The 16,437-nt window shown below is 38.4% G+C and overlaps 1 protein-coding gene across 1 annotated transcript in view; it reads right to left on the minus strand.

Annotated features, from left to right (window-relative positions):
• Positions 1–65: 65 nt before the first annotated feature.
• The window catches only part of COPB2 (COPI coat complex subunit beta 2), a 28,680-nt gene continuing 12,308 nt past the window's right edge, over positions 66–16,437 (minus strand). The window contains exons 8-22 of the mRNA XM_036850099.1: positions 15,766–15,908; positions 15,332–15,531; positions 13,904–14,014; positions 10,780–10,868; positions 10,583–10,689; positions 9,374–9,517; positions 8,601–8,731; positions 8,127–8,334; positions 4,239–4,349; positions 2,907–3,121; positions 1,432–1,524; positions 1,163–1,343; positions 908–976; positions 684–755; positions 66–431 (exon numbers count right to left, since the gene is read on the minus strand). Coding sequence (XP_036705994.1) covers positions 336–431; positions 684–755; positions 908–976; positions 1,163–1,343; positions 1,432–1,524; positions 2,907–3,121; positions 4,239–4,349; positions 8,127–8,334; positions 8,601–8,731; positions 9,374–9,517; positions 10,583–10,689; positions 10,780–10,868; positions 13,904–14,014; positions 15,332–15,531; positions 15,766–15,908 — 1,970 coding nt within the window. The 3' untranslated portion in view covers positions 66–335. The remainder of the gene's footprint in view (positions 432–683; positions 756–907; positions 977–1,162; positions 1,344–1,431; positions 1,525–2,906; positions 3,122–4,238; positions 4,350–8,126; positions 8,335–8,600; positions 8,732–9,373; positions 9,518–10,582; positions 10,690–10,779; positions 10,869–13,903; positions 14,015–15,331; positions 15,532–15,765; positions 15,909–16,437) is intronic.

A 16,437-nucleotide genomic window follows, 5' to 3' on the forward strand; every position in this document is an offset into this window, starting at 1 on the left:
CAGCCTTCTAAAACTAGAATCCTGTTTTCATTATGCAGAAAGGAAACTTTGAAGTATCTTCATCATTAATTCAAAAGATTTTATGAGATATGGTCTTAATGACAGTATGAAAAAAATCAAAGCTCACAGCAATCTTAGTTAACAAGGAAACATTGTGATTTAGATGCTGCACATAAACTCCTCTGAAGATGAGGGCATTGTGCTCCCAGTGGGCCACAGCATCTACATATAAAAATCTAAGGAGTTTCTCAGAGTCCAAAGCACTGTGGTCAGGGTGACGATCAATACCTGTCCATAATAATGATCTGTTTAGTTGAGTAAATGGGAAACATTATTCAGTCATCCAAAATATCTTCATCCAGGTTGATATCTGTTGTGTCAATATCTTCTAATTCCAAATTATCCAAATCTACTTCCAGTTCAAGTAAACTCTGCAAAGAAAAGGAAGAGGGTGAGTTATATAGTACTGTGTTAAAGCAAAGTTATTAAAGAAAAGTTATCTGTGATTCATGATCCAAAGGGAACTAAAACAACAGTCAAAAGGGGGCATCTTCTCATTTCAAAACCCCTGCTCTGAAACTGATTACATCACTTAAAATGCAGAGGCCTGCACATCCTGCAGACGTTCGCGGGGAGGGAGGGTGAGGCTGGGGTCCAATAGGAAGTTGGGTATGATGTCGTACCTTTTCCTCTTTGTTGTCTGTGGGGGGGGCCACAATAACAGGAGTAGGAGAAGCAGGTTTCCCATCAAGTTCCTGAAAACCCAAATAGAAACACACATAAAAACAAAGGAATCTGTTCAGGAATTTGAAATTCTTCCCGAAGGGAAGGCAGGTCAGGATTAGGAAGTGGGAAGTGGTACTTAAAATCAACAAATCTCAACCAAACTTTCTCATGTCTGACTGACCTGCTGAGATGCAGCTCTTGAGGGCTGCAAGCCTTTTGCCTCTTCCATAACATTTCTTTCTTCATTTGGCTATCAGAGAATAAAGCAATGATGAAATGAAATATTCTGAAAGCATAATTCATCTATAAACTTGGCCTAAATCCCAGATACTAGCTCTTAATCGAACCATAATGTATGTGGTGCAGTTCAAAACCTTAAGTCGTGAATGCCTTTCCACCCCGTAGTCACATGGGATGAGGCACCCCAGGCACTCACCGTGACAAGTGGGTATTGTTTGGCCGGCCACAGGTCAGCATGTGTTTCCTTCACCCATTCTTCTACAACGAAGGCTTCTTTTAATCCAGGAAAAAGGTTTTCATATTCTGTTGGATCAGCAAGGGATTCTGCTGCTTTCTGATTGACTTTTGAGAGATTTTCTCTCCAGAGTTTCACCACCCTATTACAGATATCATAGAACCATTGGGAGACTGTTAAGGGCTCTGTTTTTATCTCAAACATTTCTTCCTAAAATGAAAAGTCTGTACCTTGAAACCTGACTGGGTAAGTAAGTCCGTGCCAGGAAGGCAGCTTCTGGCAGTCGTCCAGTTCTAATCAAGAGCTCCAGGCAAGCATCAAGCCTAAAGATTAAAAAGGAGAGGCACTGTTACCAAGAATGAACGCGATAATAATGGCACTTACCACATTAAAGAAATGTGGGTTTAGTGCTGGCAAGTCAGCACTCCCTCTCCAACTCTCACACATACACCTCTTTTCTGTCACTGAGCCACTAACTTGTCATCACCAGTGTGTTACATAACGGACTCCAGGAGTGTGAGAGATTTTTCAATCTCCTTAACTTCCCTAAGAAGAATCTAAAGGGGCTTTTTAAAACAAGGTAGCTTAGATGAGCACATTTAAGGGCTTCAGAATATGAAGAGCAGAAACTCGGTTTCACAAGTATAGTTTTGAGGGCAGCATCTCTAACACGGACTATGCTGGACAATCCAGTGGTGCCCAGTAGGAAAATATCCAGGTGTCCATTTTCTTTTTTTAACTTTTTCCTGTGTAAGTTTGATAAAGTGGATAACGTGCTTTAGAACTCAGAATTTTTTGGATTTTAAAAAGGTAATACCTTTTGGATTTTAGAAAGTACATATACATTACATAATACCCTCAGCATCAGAGTCACAAACATAAATATTCTGCTATAACACATGAATACTAAATGCAATAAAAACAAACCAAGTGGCATAAAAGCAACTAATAATACTTCAGTGTTTAGGCCAGGTTTTGCCACCAAATATTCTCAGAATGTTTTTGAGTTATTGATAAGAAGTAGTGGACCTATTCTTACAGGTATATAAATTTATGCATACATATGTTATAAAACACATACACATTCAAAGTTTTTATGATTAAGTGTGAGGTTTAAAAAGTATGTAGGGCAAAGTTAATGAATACTTCTGTGTTTTATTTCATAACATGGTCAACTAATGAAATGATCTCATACGCACTAACTGCTATGACTTTTTAATACATGACATTTTTATGCTTTATAGTTGAAATCAAATCTAAAAGTAACTGGCATCCTCATCCACCTTATTTTTGTTGTAAGCAGATCAGAATTATTCAACTTGGGTAAAATCACCTGCCGCTCAGGTACCAAATGAAACAAGCAGCCCAACAGCCTCCTGCCTTCATTAACTAAAATACCTTAGCCACTAAGTGGCAGGGCTGTTGAGAAAGGGGTTAACATTTCTCCCAGTTGAGCCTCCCTGAGCAGCTCATTTTGCTCAGACATTTAGACCAAACGTGGTAAGAGCATCCTTTGCTGAAGAGCATCCTCTGAGTTCTTCCAAAGCAGCACTGTCCTCCTGCCTGCTCCCATCAGCAGCACCGCTTGGCCAGGCATCAGCACTCGCTCCAGGGCTCCTTCTTCATGTTCCTCTCCAAAGACCACCCTTGAAGTCAGTGCTTTATTACTGTGCCCAACTCTTGCAGACCTTGGGTTAATACTTACTTGCCCTGTAAAAAGTAGCTCATGAATGCCACATTATTCTTGCCGTCTCTCTCCGCACCCTCTGCTAGCTTGTTCACCATAGTAGCATTTCCAGAGGCAGTGGCCAAAAGCAACAGACCCCCATAATCCTGTGCATGGTGCAGGCACTCCTGGGCTAGGCCAAACTGGCATTTACTAATGGCAAGTTCAGCAAGTTGTTTCCACTTCTGTTCTGACTGTAAGAAAAGAGATTCCACATTAAAATATCTTTTAAATAAACATTTGAATTTCCAACATCAACATTATTCTGTTAGTCTGAACATCATTGTACTAACAATTTTATATTTTCTATAATTATAAAATACATATTTTATGTATACTGAGCTGTGCTTTTTCTATAATTATAAAATACATATTTTATGTATACTGAGCTGTGCTTGTTAAGTAGGGTCTATCAAAATAAGAACGGAATGACAAAATGTATAATGAGGAAATCGAAATTATTCACATACATAAAATTAATTCAAACACAAATCAAATTTAATGCTGCATGTGAATAATCATCAGCCCATTATATTTTTATTTTGTAATTACACAGTGAAACTAAAACTAACGAGTTTTAAGGTAATTAGACTGTAATTATTTTAAGGAACGATTTAATACCACTTTTTGAAAGCAGCAAAACCTTTTTATGTCCTTAAATATTTAATAATAAATATTATTTCTGTCATTTGTAGCTTCTCAGAAATCAAATAAAATGCTGCTCATTTGGATGATCTTAACATAGCTAAAATTTATTTAGTACATCTGAAATGAATTTACCAGTAAATGCTAGACTTAAACCACAACTGGGAGCCCTCAATATACAAAATATACAACGATCCATAAAAATGTCATTAAACTGTCTCAAAATGTCAGAACCCTTCTTTAAAACCAACATCTTCCTCACTAGTTTGGGATATTGGCAAATTACTGCTGTGTCTGCATTCTTTTAGAGTTCCAGACTCCTTTATCTACTATCTTCTAGCTTTCCTTCTCTTCCAAAACAGATCTCATGTAAGATTAAAAAAAAAACACTTTTTCTTAAATTAGAATGCTAAGAATATATTAATAAGAATATAATAATACATATCTCCAATATAATCCATTTAATTTATGCAAAGATAAACGTAATTCATTTTTTTTTTTTCAACCACTGCGCCACCAGGAAGCCCAAGTATTAAGGCAACGACCTCACCAAAATGAGTCACTAATTTGCATTTCAGAAAACTTTAAAACACAACTTATAGTAGACACATGTAAGTACCTACTGACCCTTCCATCACTTACAAAAAATCATAAATTAGTACATACCTCTGCTTCCACTGCTAATTGGTACGCAATTTTTAGTTCTCCAAGCTGAAGAGCAAGTTCAAAGCGATGCTCAGGGTCTGTGGATACCGTAAGAGCTTGCTGCTTGAAGCCCTAAACAGATAAAATGTGTGTGTTTATGTACAGAAAAACCTGTGTGTGTGTGTAGTCTACATATACAGTGCACACACGTGGCAAACAATCCATTGCTCTCTCAAACTAAATACGCTGCTGACATTGGAAGCCCCATTACTTAAACCAAACAAAGTAACAAATAAAAAATACTCTTCAATTAGAAGACAGAAAAATTAAGGAGCTGTTAAATTAACTGGTAAAAACAGGGCAGAAAAAATTCAGTCACACAACATCTACTGTTTTCTAAGCAGTGGAAGCTGACCAATGCTTGATAAACTCAAGTAAAACAACAACCACTAAAATTTAGAAATGTAAACAAATGTCAAAAAGAAAAGGATTTTGGAAAGTTGACTGAACAAGAGCCACTTCAAAAAGAGAAAGACAGGCACAGTGGTGTAAACCTAGCTGTCCGTAATCTCCTGAGCTGGGCCTCAGAGATCTAGTCCAGTGCCTCAGAGGAAAGGAAGTCGAATGTAAAACCTTCCAATTTTCTATCATCCGCAGGTCATTTAGCAAACATTTTGCTTTCAGGTCCTGATACTGATCTGGTGTCATTACCTATGCCTTTACTGTTGGTCGCATGTCCAGTTTACTCATCAGCAAGTATTCCAGAGCACAGAAGTCTAAAACTGCCTTCCCATGCTCCAGTCATCAGCAACAAGCTTTTAAACCAACTACCGTAATTACTATATTAGCTTCTCCCTCAAGACAAACAGGGCTGATGGGGTCTGCCCTATGGGCAAGTTCTTCAGCTCCAGGGATGTGGTATATGAGACAAAAAGCTCAGGCTGCAGAAGACTTCCTCAGACTGAGAGTGAATGCTCTGTTAGGGGGTGGTCAGGATGGAGAAGCTGGACAGCTGTCTGAGTTCTGTCTGGGTAGATATTCAGCATTGCTGTATCACTGTGTTTAAAATAACTTCCCAGACTATACAAGCTGCCCCTACCTCCATTCTCCCAGGAGTACAATGTAACAAGCCATTCTGAATAATCTGCATTACTCCCTTTCTTCCCTAGCACTGATGTAGACAATATAAAATCCAAGAGTGGAAGATGGAAGATCTCTAGAACTAGTCAGATATAGGTGAGGGCAAAGCAGATGAAATGAGGTGGGCTATATACACTTACTTTTGCTTTCCTGCAAATCCCCACTGAAATGACACTTAGGGGGTTCTTTTTTAAAAGCATAACTCCCAAGGACACACAGAAAGGCAGCAGAGACATTAGTAACAATTTTGGAAGCTCGAAAGCTGGTGGAGGAGTACAAACATTCAAGTTAAAACACTAGAGAAGACTAATCCCTAAATCAGGAGTGAAGACAGCATAGAAACAACCTGATTCACACCTCAGAATCCCCAGAGGTGTCTCGTGAAGGGTAGTGTTAAAACCAGCAAATAAACAAAACTGCCTGAAAGTCTATATAAGAAGCAGTTAGATACCCCAGGTCCCCACTCCTCTCCCTGCCCCGACCTCTCGACACACACAGAAGACAGGAATCTTGTTCTTTGGAGAGGGTAAACTAGAGGGTCTCCAGTCTGAGGGATCCCTGCACACCCAGAAGGAGTGCTGAGTGGCAAAAGGAAAACAGGAGATTTTAAGAATGGATGTTGAGACTAAATATTTGAAATACTAAATACTGAGACACCAAGCCATACTCTGCTCAGCCCGCAGAAGGATGGTGATTGGGGAGCTTCTCTGTAAACTAAGCAGCCAAAGGGGTAAGACTTAAAAATACTAAAATGTCAATGAGGGCCATATGCCAGCCTGAACAGTGCCTGGTACAATATTAAGTGCTCATTAAATTCACTAATTGAATAAATGAAGAGTCATTAAATTCATTAGATGAAGATACTGACATTGATTGAGGCTCCCCAAACAAAAGGCCTAGCCACATCACATATTTTTAGTCCAGCCAATAAATTCACCCATAAACTCAGATCTTTTGACCTGCTTCTTAGACCTCCACTCTTAAATGAGTGCCCAAAGATCATGAGATACCTGAGGAAAATCTTTAAAAGGAAAGACAGAGATCAAAATGAACCAATAACAGCAATCTGAAGAAAGCATACAACATAAGGGGAAAAGAAAACTCAACAACAAAAACCATCATTCATACCCTTACAGAGGGTATGAAGATAAACTTTGATCCATAAACAAGATTTAGAAAGTCCAAGAATAACAAAATAAGAAAACCAGTGCAAGAGGTCCAACATCTGAATAACAGTTGCACAGAGAGAATATAGAAAACAAAGGAAGGAAATCAACAGAGAAATGATTCAAGAAAATCTCTCAAAAATGAAGGAATGAGTTTCCAATTAAGAGAGCTCATCTAATACCCAGAAGAATGAACAATAATTGACCCCTACACAAAGGCCCACCATCATGATAACATCACAGAACAACAGGGACAAGATCCAAAAAACTTCCAAAGAGAAAAAAACAGATCAGGTACCAAGAATCAGGCATATAAATGGCTTTAGACCTCAACAACTAGAAGCTAGAAGGCAGAAGGCAAAATAGAATTTCGTCTTCAAAATTCTGAGAGAAAATCATCTCCAACCTAGAATTCTATATCCAGTTAAATGGCCAAATATGTTTTAAGGTAGAACAATGGCACTTTCAGATAATCGAGGTCACAAAAAAATTTACCTGCTATTAATAAATAACCCTTTTCTCAGGAAACTACTGAAGGACATACCCCAGCAAAAGGAGGGAGTAAACCAGGAAAGAAGATAGGGAATATAGAAAACAACGGATCCAACTCAAGAGAGCCAAAGGGAAGCCCCAACACGATGGTGAGGGGATATCCATGATGAGGGCAGAAACCAGTTCAGCCTGAAGCAGACTGAACATACGGAAAGGAGATTTCAAGGAAATCTGGAGAACCATCGGAGTAGGGAGAATAACCCTAAGTACATAGAAAAATAAGCAAAGTTTAAAAAAAAGAAACAATTATTAACTCCAGGGAAAACAAACAACTGCAAGAGAAAGCTATTGCTATAATATATCACATGGCTCAGCTGTGAACAGTGTTTACACAGCCACAGTAATATAAACAATGAATACCAATTTAATCAAAATTTTGATGTAACTATATTGGGAGGTTAAGCAATAGGAAAGTGGCATTATGGGGTAGAAGCAGGGGGAGTGAAAGAAAGATAAATCCCTCATCTTGTATAGAGTGGAAAGTCCCAAGAAATGCCTAAAGCTGAGAAACAGCAATATAAGTATGTTAGACATGTGGAAATAAATGCCAACAGTCAGCTAAAAGAATTACAAGTGATTACCGCTAGGGAGTAGAAATGAGAGAGAAAAGGGAGGGCTGTTTTCTTCCTAAGCCTTGCAAAACGTTGTACTTTGTGCACATGTAACTTTGAATTTATACTAAAAATTGCTACATTAAGGAAAAGGCTTATCAGTAACGGTAAATTTTATGTATATTTTACAAAGAGAGAGAGAGAGAAGCCAGCTAGGATAGAGAAAAATGCAGCATAGAAATGAAAATACTGATAGAACGGAAAAGAAGTCTACAAAAAGGGAAGACTAATAATCACCTCCAACATTTAAAGGGGATGCGAAGGGCAATGAGAAAGGAGGAGTATAACAAGTGACTTAAATTTAAAGGAGAAATTGCATTGCCATAAGGAAATCAGTGGTAGTTAAGAAATAAAGTTCTTCAAATTCGTATTAACATTCTTTCAAATTGCTGGTTTTCAAAAACACACACAAAACAACCAACCAACCCCCACCCCCTTACCTGCTTTTCCAAAAAGTGAGCAACTCTGGTCCTCTGCTCTTTTGGAATGGTCGGAAGGACCTTATCAGCCATGCTGAAGTCTCTCCGCATGACAGCTGTCTGGTATTCCAGCACTGAAACCAGCAGGGAGTAGCTAACGATGTTGAGTTCCTTATCCCCCAGATAAAGCCTGTTGTCTTTAGGAATATAGCCCAGGAGATACATCGTCCTGTAAGAGAAACGGAAACTAATTTAGAACTAAGCCCAAATCAGTACATACACACACTCTCTCTCTCTTGCAGTCACTCACTCTGCCTCTTGCTCAAAATCTTTCCATTTGATTGACGCAATTTTGGTTAGCAATTGCCAACTATTAAAACACTGAAAAATCAGGCCTATCATTGTTAAAAGCCAGCAATTGGTTTTGTTTATGTTTAAAAAGTATGCTTTTAAATTTAGGAGGCTAAAGACAAAAGCAAAACGATACTCAGCTACCTGTCCAAGTGGGCAATGGTGACTATTTCTCCTCCGACATAATAATTTAATCTGTTCACAGAACTTGTGTAAATGAAGCAGTCGCCTACCCACAGCCCTGTTTTCACAATTTCCTGAATCTCACCAAGAACCTGCAGGAAAAAAATAAAGTCTATTATTATCTTGTTCAGCAATAGGAATCCTGTCAATGACAAAAAACTGAATATAATTAGGGATGATACGTAGAATAAGAAATGCAGAGAAAGAATCCTATTTCAAGAAAGAAAATCTTTCCTTGGAATTTCTACTTTCTTCACTTAAGAACAGATTCCTGGATGAGTATCTGTACTGTAAAATCTCACTGTTGCATCAAAGCTGTAATCTAAGAACGTGCTGATCTAAACTCCTAACATACATGAGACTGGCATAATAAGTATTTCAAAAAGTCTTCCAAGACACCTCCACAATGGATGATTTATCATTACATTTGAGAGCACATTTTAAATAACTCTGGCTAAACTGTCTTAAGACCAAAACACCTTCTAATTTCCTTACTGAAAGATAATCAAAGTTAGTCTAAAGGTTTCCTAAAATCAAAGCACAAATTTCTTTTGAACAAATACTTTCAGACCCTGATCTCTGAGCCAAGATTTTAATTTTCACATTTTACCGTAACTCCTTAAATGCTTATTAGTTTCCCCAAACCTATTTTATAGTAGTAACAGTGAGTGAAGCTCTGCTCTAAGAATATAAATCATTTAAAAACAAAGCTAAAGTTGTGCTGATGCAATTACTTCAAAGCCATCTTCAACGCCATCTTCAGTAACTCCCTCATGTGTTTCCTGTGCAGCCAAAACTTTTTCCGACAGATATTTAAGGATAAAAAATGACTCTTCAGTGGCAATACAGACTAGCTCTCCAGAGTCAGACCAGAAAATCTGCAACATGACAAACAAAAACACAGATAAATGATTTTGGATTTCTGAGTGGGTATGACAAACTGCATACACTTTGTTTCCTACAAGATTTATCGTCCTACATTAAGATACTAAGTATACACTTAACAATTCTGTCATGTATATACACACATATTTGGGAGGGTGGACAGGGCACTACTGTTCTATTTATAGAAATGGAAGGACCTAAGGGAGGCAGCAAGGAGCGCTGGCAGTAAGTGCCAGGGGTGCTGAGATTCAGAGGAGCACTAGCCTATTCCCTATTGCCCTACAATAGTGTTTCTCACTCTTTCTTTTTTTCCCATATGACCCCCACCTCAAACCTTTTTTAGGCATTTTTTTCCCAATCACCTTCCCCTGAAGTTTTAATATCACAGATACTATATGTCTATACATATATTAATACATAAACATATACATACGGTACACAAACACATAATGTGTATAAACATATGTGCATCTATGCTTTATAGATAAAGAGTACAGTTTGTCATCAATTGGTTTCAGGAACCAATTTCTTCCCCCTAGGGGACGACGTCCCCCTGCTGAGAATGCATGCTCTAGAAGACAGAACCAGGACCCTGGGGAGGTGGATTTGTCTCCACAGATTATTTCCTGACAGTTAAAGCTGTCAAAGAAGCAGGCAGATCTAAAGGCTGAAAACTTTGTCACTGGAGAACGGCTACCTAAATTTTAAACAGCCATTATCAGGTAAAGTATGAAAAGGCTTTCTGAACTGAGTGGGAGACTTGCAGGCCCTTCCAGGTCAAGAACTCCCTGGCTACTTATCTTCAAAGCATTAAAGCCATTTAAAATATGAACAGCACTTGGCATTTGTATAACTTTTTAAACTTTTCAAAAAGCCCAACATCTACTGCCTCACTCAAATACCACGACTCTCCTTTTCTAAGCAATCCTGAGGTACATGGCACTGTGTCCAGCACAATGGAACAAGGACAGCAGGGTACAAGGATGTTTCTTGGCCTCAGGGACTCAGAGCTTGTCACAAAGATGTACACTCCAAAAACAGCAATGGAGGGAGCTCACGTGTTTGGGCTGAATTTCAATTCTGCGTATGAGTTCTGTATTGTCCCAGTCATAGAAAGCTAAGCCATTTACAGATCTGACTCCTAGTAAGAAGCCTCCATAGATACCTAAAAAGAACAAAAAAAATTTTAGATCTTTAGATGTTTTTGAGCCATTATAAAGCTTCTAAAATTGTATCATATATAAACAGCACTCACTTTCAGCTCCAAAATCTGGTTTAAATGATTTTTTTTCCTTAAAGTTCTTAAATATCTTTACAACACTGTTGCTCTCTCTTATTGCATATCTGGGGGGGAAAAAAAGGAAAGCAAATATAGCATATTATGTATATACTAAACTGCAATTCCACCAAATGTTACAAATATCTTCAAATACATTTGAGTAGTGAATTATGCAAAAATATAAAATAGTTGAAAATTCACTAATATATTTTTTCCTGAGAGATCAGTGAACTGCTTACAGTTGGACAAATAATGAATGGGTTTCACAAGGTCTATTACACAAATTACTAGGGCTTACAAACTATTTTAGAAACTGAAAAGATCCAAATGTTCCTCAATAGGTGAATAACTAAACCAACTGTGGTCTGTTCATAAAATGGAATACTACTCTGCAAAAAAGGGAACCAATTACCCATCCATGCAACGACATGGATAAATCTCAAAAACATTATGCTGAGCAAAACAAGCCAGACGTAAGAGTGCATACCACACAACTCCACTGACATGAAACCCTAAAGAAGACAAATCTAATCTACTGGGGAGTAGGGGCTGGGTGCTGACTGTTAAGGGACAAAAGGGGATTGTTTTTGAGATGATAGAAATGTTCTATATATCTTGATTGTGCTGGTGGTTACAGATTATATCCATTTGTCCAAATTCACTGAAATATACACGTAAAACAGTGCATTTTATTTCGTATAAATTATACCTCAATAAAAGTAACTTAAAAAATAAAAACTTTTATTATAAGTGGCTCATTAGTCAGCCATGTTTGGCAACAACTTAATAAATCATATATACTCAGGCCTCTGCCTTGAAAAGGGGCTGTGGTTGGATACTCGGGAGTATATGAGGAAGTGATCTGACAAGTGCTTTGCTCAAGACGGGAAAGATGCTGAACAGGGTCTGGGCTGGATAAAGCTGAAAAGAGGAAACTATCAAAACGGAGGGAGAGGTATGTTGAGAGAGGTAAGGCGACTCATGAACCATAATTTTGCTTAAGATGGTAACAAAGTACCTTTTAGTATATGGAACTGTGCATGAATGAGTTTATTTAGGAAATTTATGAAAAGATCTTACCTCTCAGTGACCTTTTTGTTAAAAAATAAAAAGCATGCATCTTACTATGCAACACTGAGGCTTAAGTTACCCACTGCTGGCAGAAGACGCAACACAAAATATGGGGAAAACAAAACTAAGAAAACTGTAAAGATGTAATTCAGTGTCTGAAAAAAACATAAGCCCCGAAGTTTATTACATGCACCAAACAGGAATCAAAATGGAACCGGTCAGTGACTATAATAATTGAGATGTAAATTTTTCCTGTTTTTAATGAGACTATTTTATGAACATTTTGAATTCAGACAGAATTTGTTTTGTTAAGAATGGGACGTGAGTAAAGAAATACTTTTATTTGAATTATGCAGCTAAATGTGGTTTTTCCCCTTTTTCCACTTTATTTAGAGATGTATAAAATTTGAGGATGCTTAAAGTTTACGCAAGGAATGAACAGACTTAATTAGGTATAAGTTCCTAAAAGGCATTCTGTAAGCCCATTACTGTTTTGAGGAAACAGGTTCCTCTGTGTTGTTCTGTTTCATTTTCAAATTAGGATCCCAAGTCCTTGATTTAGATTCTCAAGGAGGGTGATGATATATTTAAATAAAATTAAATGGATCCTAAGATTGTAAAAAAAAAAAAAAAAAAAAAAGAGGTAACATCACAGAAAATGAGTTTTTTTTAAAACATCTTTATTGGAGTATAATTGCTTTACAATGTTGTGTTAGTTTCTGCTTTATAACAAAGTGAATCAGCTATATGCATACGTATATCGCCCTATCCCCTCCCTCTTGCATCTCCCTCCCACCCTCCTTATCCCACCCCTTTAGGTGGTTGCAAAGCACCGAGATGATCTCCTTGTGCTATGCAGCTGCTTCCCACTAGTTAACTATTTTACATTTGGTAGTGTATGTCCATGCCACTGTCTCACTTCATCCCAGCTTACCCTTCCCCCTCCCCGTGTCCTCAAGTCCACTCTCAACATCTGCATCTTTATTCCTGTCCTGCCCCTAGGTTCGTCAGAACTTTTTTTTTTAAGATTCCATATATATGTGTTAGCATACGGTATCTGTTTTTCTCTTTCTGACTCACTTCACTCTGTATGACAGATTCTAGGTCCATCCACTACAAATAACTCAATTTCGTTTCTTTTTATGGCTGAGTAATATTCCATTGTATATATGTGCCACATCTTCTTTATCCATTCATCTGTTAATGGACACTTAGGTTGCTTCCATGTCCTGGCTATTGTAAACAGACCTGCAATGGCAGGGCAGGAATAAAGATGCAGACGTAGAGAACTGACTTGAGGACACGGCGGGGAGGGGAAGCTGGGATGAAGTGAGTGAGTAGCACTGACATATATACACTACCAAATGTAAAATGGATGGCTAGTGGGAAGCAGCTGCATAGCACAGGGAGATCAGCTCGATGCTTTGTGACCACCTAGAGGGGTGGGACAGGGAGGGTGGGAGGGAGGCTCAAGAGGGAGGGGATATGGAGATATATGTATACATATAGCTGATTCACTTTGTTGTACAGTAGAAACCAACACAACATTGTAAATCAGTTATATTCCAATAAAGATATTAAAAAAAAAAGATTCATTAAGGTTTTCATCAAGATTACATCAGAATCTAGCATCTCTCCCCAGTAGCTCAGAAAAGGGCAGCAGCAGCTCAGGATGCCAGGTCCTGGGGAGGGCCTGCCACGGTCTTGATTTGAGGGCCTACTTTGCCTTCAGCCCATAAGTACCAGGCCCTGCCATGGGCTCCACCAAGGAAATAGGTGCGGGTCCCCGGTTTAATGTGATTATTGTATCAGATTAAGTGAGCCAGCTCAATACTGAACACAGAAAAGGCAGAGGCAGCTCAGGCTGCATAGCTGCCCCTGACCAATCTTCCAATACAGCTCTGGTGAGAACTGTTCTTTAACATGGTGCAGCAGAGCCTACACTGAGCCTTGCAAACCTCTTTAATACAGCTATACAAACACCCATTGGCAATCAGGGCAAGCTGGATATGACACAGCCAAAACTTACTCTGAAGAATCGTGGGCCCATGCAAACTCCTGGGCAGATCCAAAGCTCTTGTTTCTCAGTGCCATTGCTGTGTAGATGATATATTCGCCATCACCACACACCACAACAAACCTAGAAATTATTGAACCCAGGGAGGGAAGTACAGAGGACCAATGACATGTAAAAGTTAAGAAACAATGATTCATCTTTATGGTAAAATATTTCTAATAACAAACGTTATTTCAGTTGACTGTTACAAATGAACCTATTATCTTTTAAAGTTATATATTTCTCTGAATATGGAGCTAGACATAAATATTCCACCCAATAAATCAAAAGCAGACTATGAAGAGGGGGTTACAGCTGAAAATGTTACTGCAGTGGCCTCTCTTATAAACAAAGGGTCAGGAAGATGAGAGGGTGGAGCCACACAGGGAAAGATTCCCCTAATTCGACGAGCATCTGTTGGGCACCAAGATGCCTGGCAGTTTGCTCATTACATTTACACCATAGGAAGGCACTATGTTGTTGCAAGGCTATCTTCATTTTAAAGCTGATCATTCAAATGAATAAAGATATCTTACCCCAGTTTTTAATGACTGTTAAATTTATCAAAATAAACAGGATATTTTAACATTTAAATGTAAGAAAAAAAGAATGTTGCATAGTCAAAATTTTCTCAATAGACATATTGGCTGTTATTAGATGGCCAAAGGTGAAATGTAAAACTTAAGCAAGAAACGTTTTATGATATTAAGGGGAAAAAATGCAATGCATTCTTAATCTTCATAAAATTTTATTACAAGTAATTATGGATACCATTTACTGAACTAGGCAGCGTACTTGGTTTATATGCTCTGTCTTTTTTTAATACTCAGGACAGCATTATAAAATGCCCAGATCTATTGTAAAATAATTTTTAAAACTCACAGGTTTAAACTTATTGTACTAGAAACTCTCCTCTCACAAGATGTTCAGTGCTTTACAAATCTTAAGGGAGAAACAGAGCTGATGATTCAAATTACAGAGAAGAAGCAGAATTATTAGCAGTCCCAAAATTTTTTCAAAAGACAAAGACCTCACAACTCTTCTTCTTAAGAGCAATGAGTCAGCAAATGTTTAGAGAGCACCCACTAAGTCTCAGGATAAGACATGATTCTAGGCCTTGAAGGAGCGTAAGGACATATACTAACACATTTGAAATAAAGAGTCAACACAAAACTATTCAACTGTTCAAAACTGTGTGGTGGGATAAGGCCAGGAAGGCAACTATGCTTCACCTTGCATGCCAACCCCATCAGCTGGCATGGCTGCCTGCTGCTGTGTTGAGGATTGTGAGGCCATGGCAAAAGTTCAATGAGGAATGCCCACCAAAGGGCAGGGGTGGGATATGCCGTAGATATGCAAACATACACAGAAGCCCAGAGAGAGATTTTGGTGGTGGCTTACCGCCCATTAGGATTGTGCTGGATAGTCTGAGGGTATATTTCACAACTGCCCATATCCTTCACTGCCAGTGGCAATCTTTCTCCATCTTTAATTTCAGCATCTCCCATTGCTTTTAGGTTGGCCTGCTGGACTTCTGAATGTTTGGCCCAAATTATCTTTCCATTGGCATCCATGGACATGGCAGGTTCCTCCCGACCAAGCTGGAGGAATGACAAATGACTCTTAGCAATGAAAAGGAAAACAAAATAAAACCACGACAAAATAAACATTTTCTATTTTCATTTAATGGAGGGCTCCTTTCTTCCACTTTAAATCTCTGGTGCTTAATCTCTTGAGCTTAATGACAGAAGTGCCAGTTTAACAAAACTGGTGACTTGGAAGATAACTGCTTCCCCTATGTCCATCTATTCAGAGACAGTGTAATGAGAGATTACCTTCACAATGATGCTCCCTTCATCATAGCCCAAAGCAACGTTGTTGGACCCTCGCAGGCTGGCCACACACCATACCCTCTCCATGCCATAATTCAATGTGCTCTCAAGGCGATAGGTGCTTGAATGCCAAATACGCACGGTTCCTGAAAAGAACCATGTGAATATGCCCTTTTGATTTGAACATCCAAGAATGAACTGTCAGGTGAACCAGCCACATGGAAGTCTTTATATTCAAACAGAACACACTTCCTGGCAGCTTAATTTCTTGATCTATAGTCTGTGATTTTATAAAGCAACATTAATAAATAATAGAAAATTTATAAGAAACTAAAACTAAGAAATGTGATCTTAAGTGTGAAATAATGACAGGATTCCTGGGTACAGTGCCCACTATGTGCCAGATGCTTTCTATACGTGATTTCTTCACATCCTTTCACTGTAATCCTATGAGGCAGATATATCTATTCCCATTTCATAATGTACCCAAACCACACATCTATGAAGTGGCTGAGGCTGAATCTGACCCCGGGGTTTTAGACTCCAAAGCACAGGCTTTTTCAGCTTTTCTCTAGCACTTCTGGGTGTCCTCTTATTTAAGTAACAGAGTCAAAACACATTAGAATGATGCTGATAATAATGCCCCTTTACTCTCTTATAGCTTAAGTAGTCTAC

Source organism: Balaenoptera musculus, chromosome 4 (assembly GCF_009873245.2).
Source record: "Balaenoptera musculus isolate JJ_BM4_2016_0621 chromosome 4, mBalMus1.pri.v3, whole genome shotgun sequence".
Lineage (NCBI taxonomy): Eukaryota > Metazoa > Chordata > Mammalia > Artiodactyla > Balaenopteridae > Balaenoptera > Balaenoptera musculus.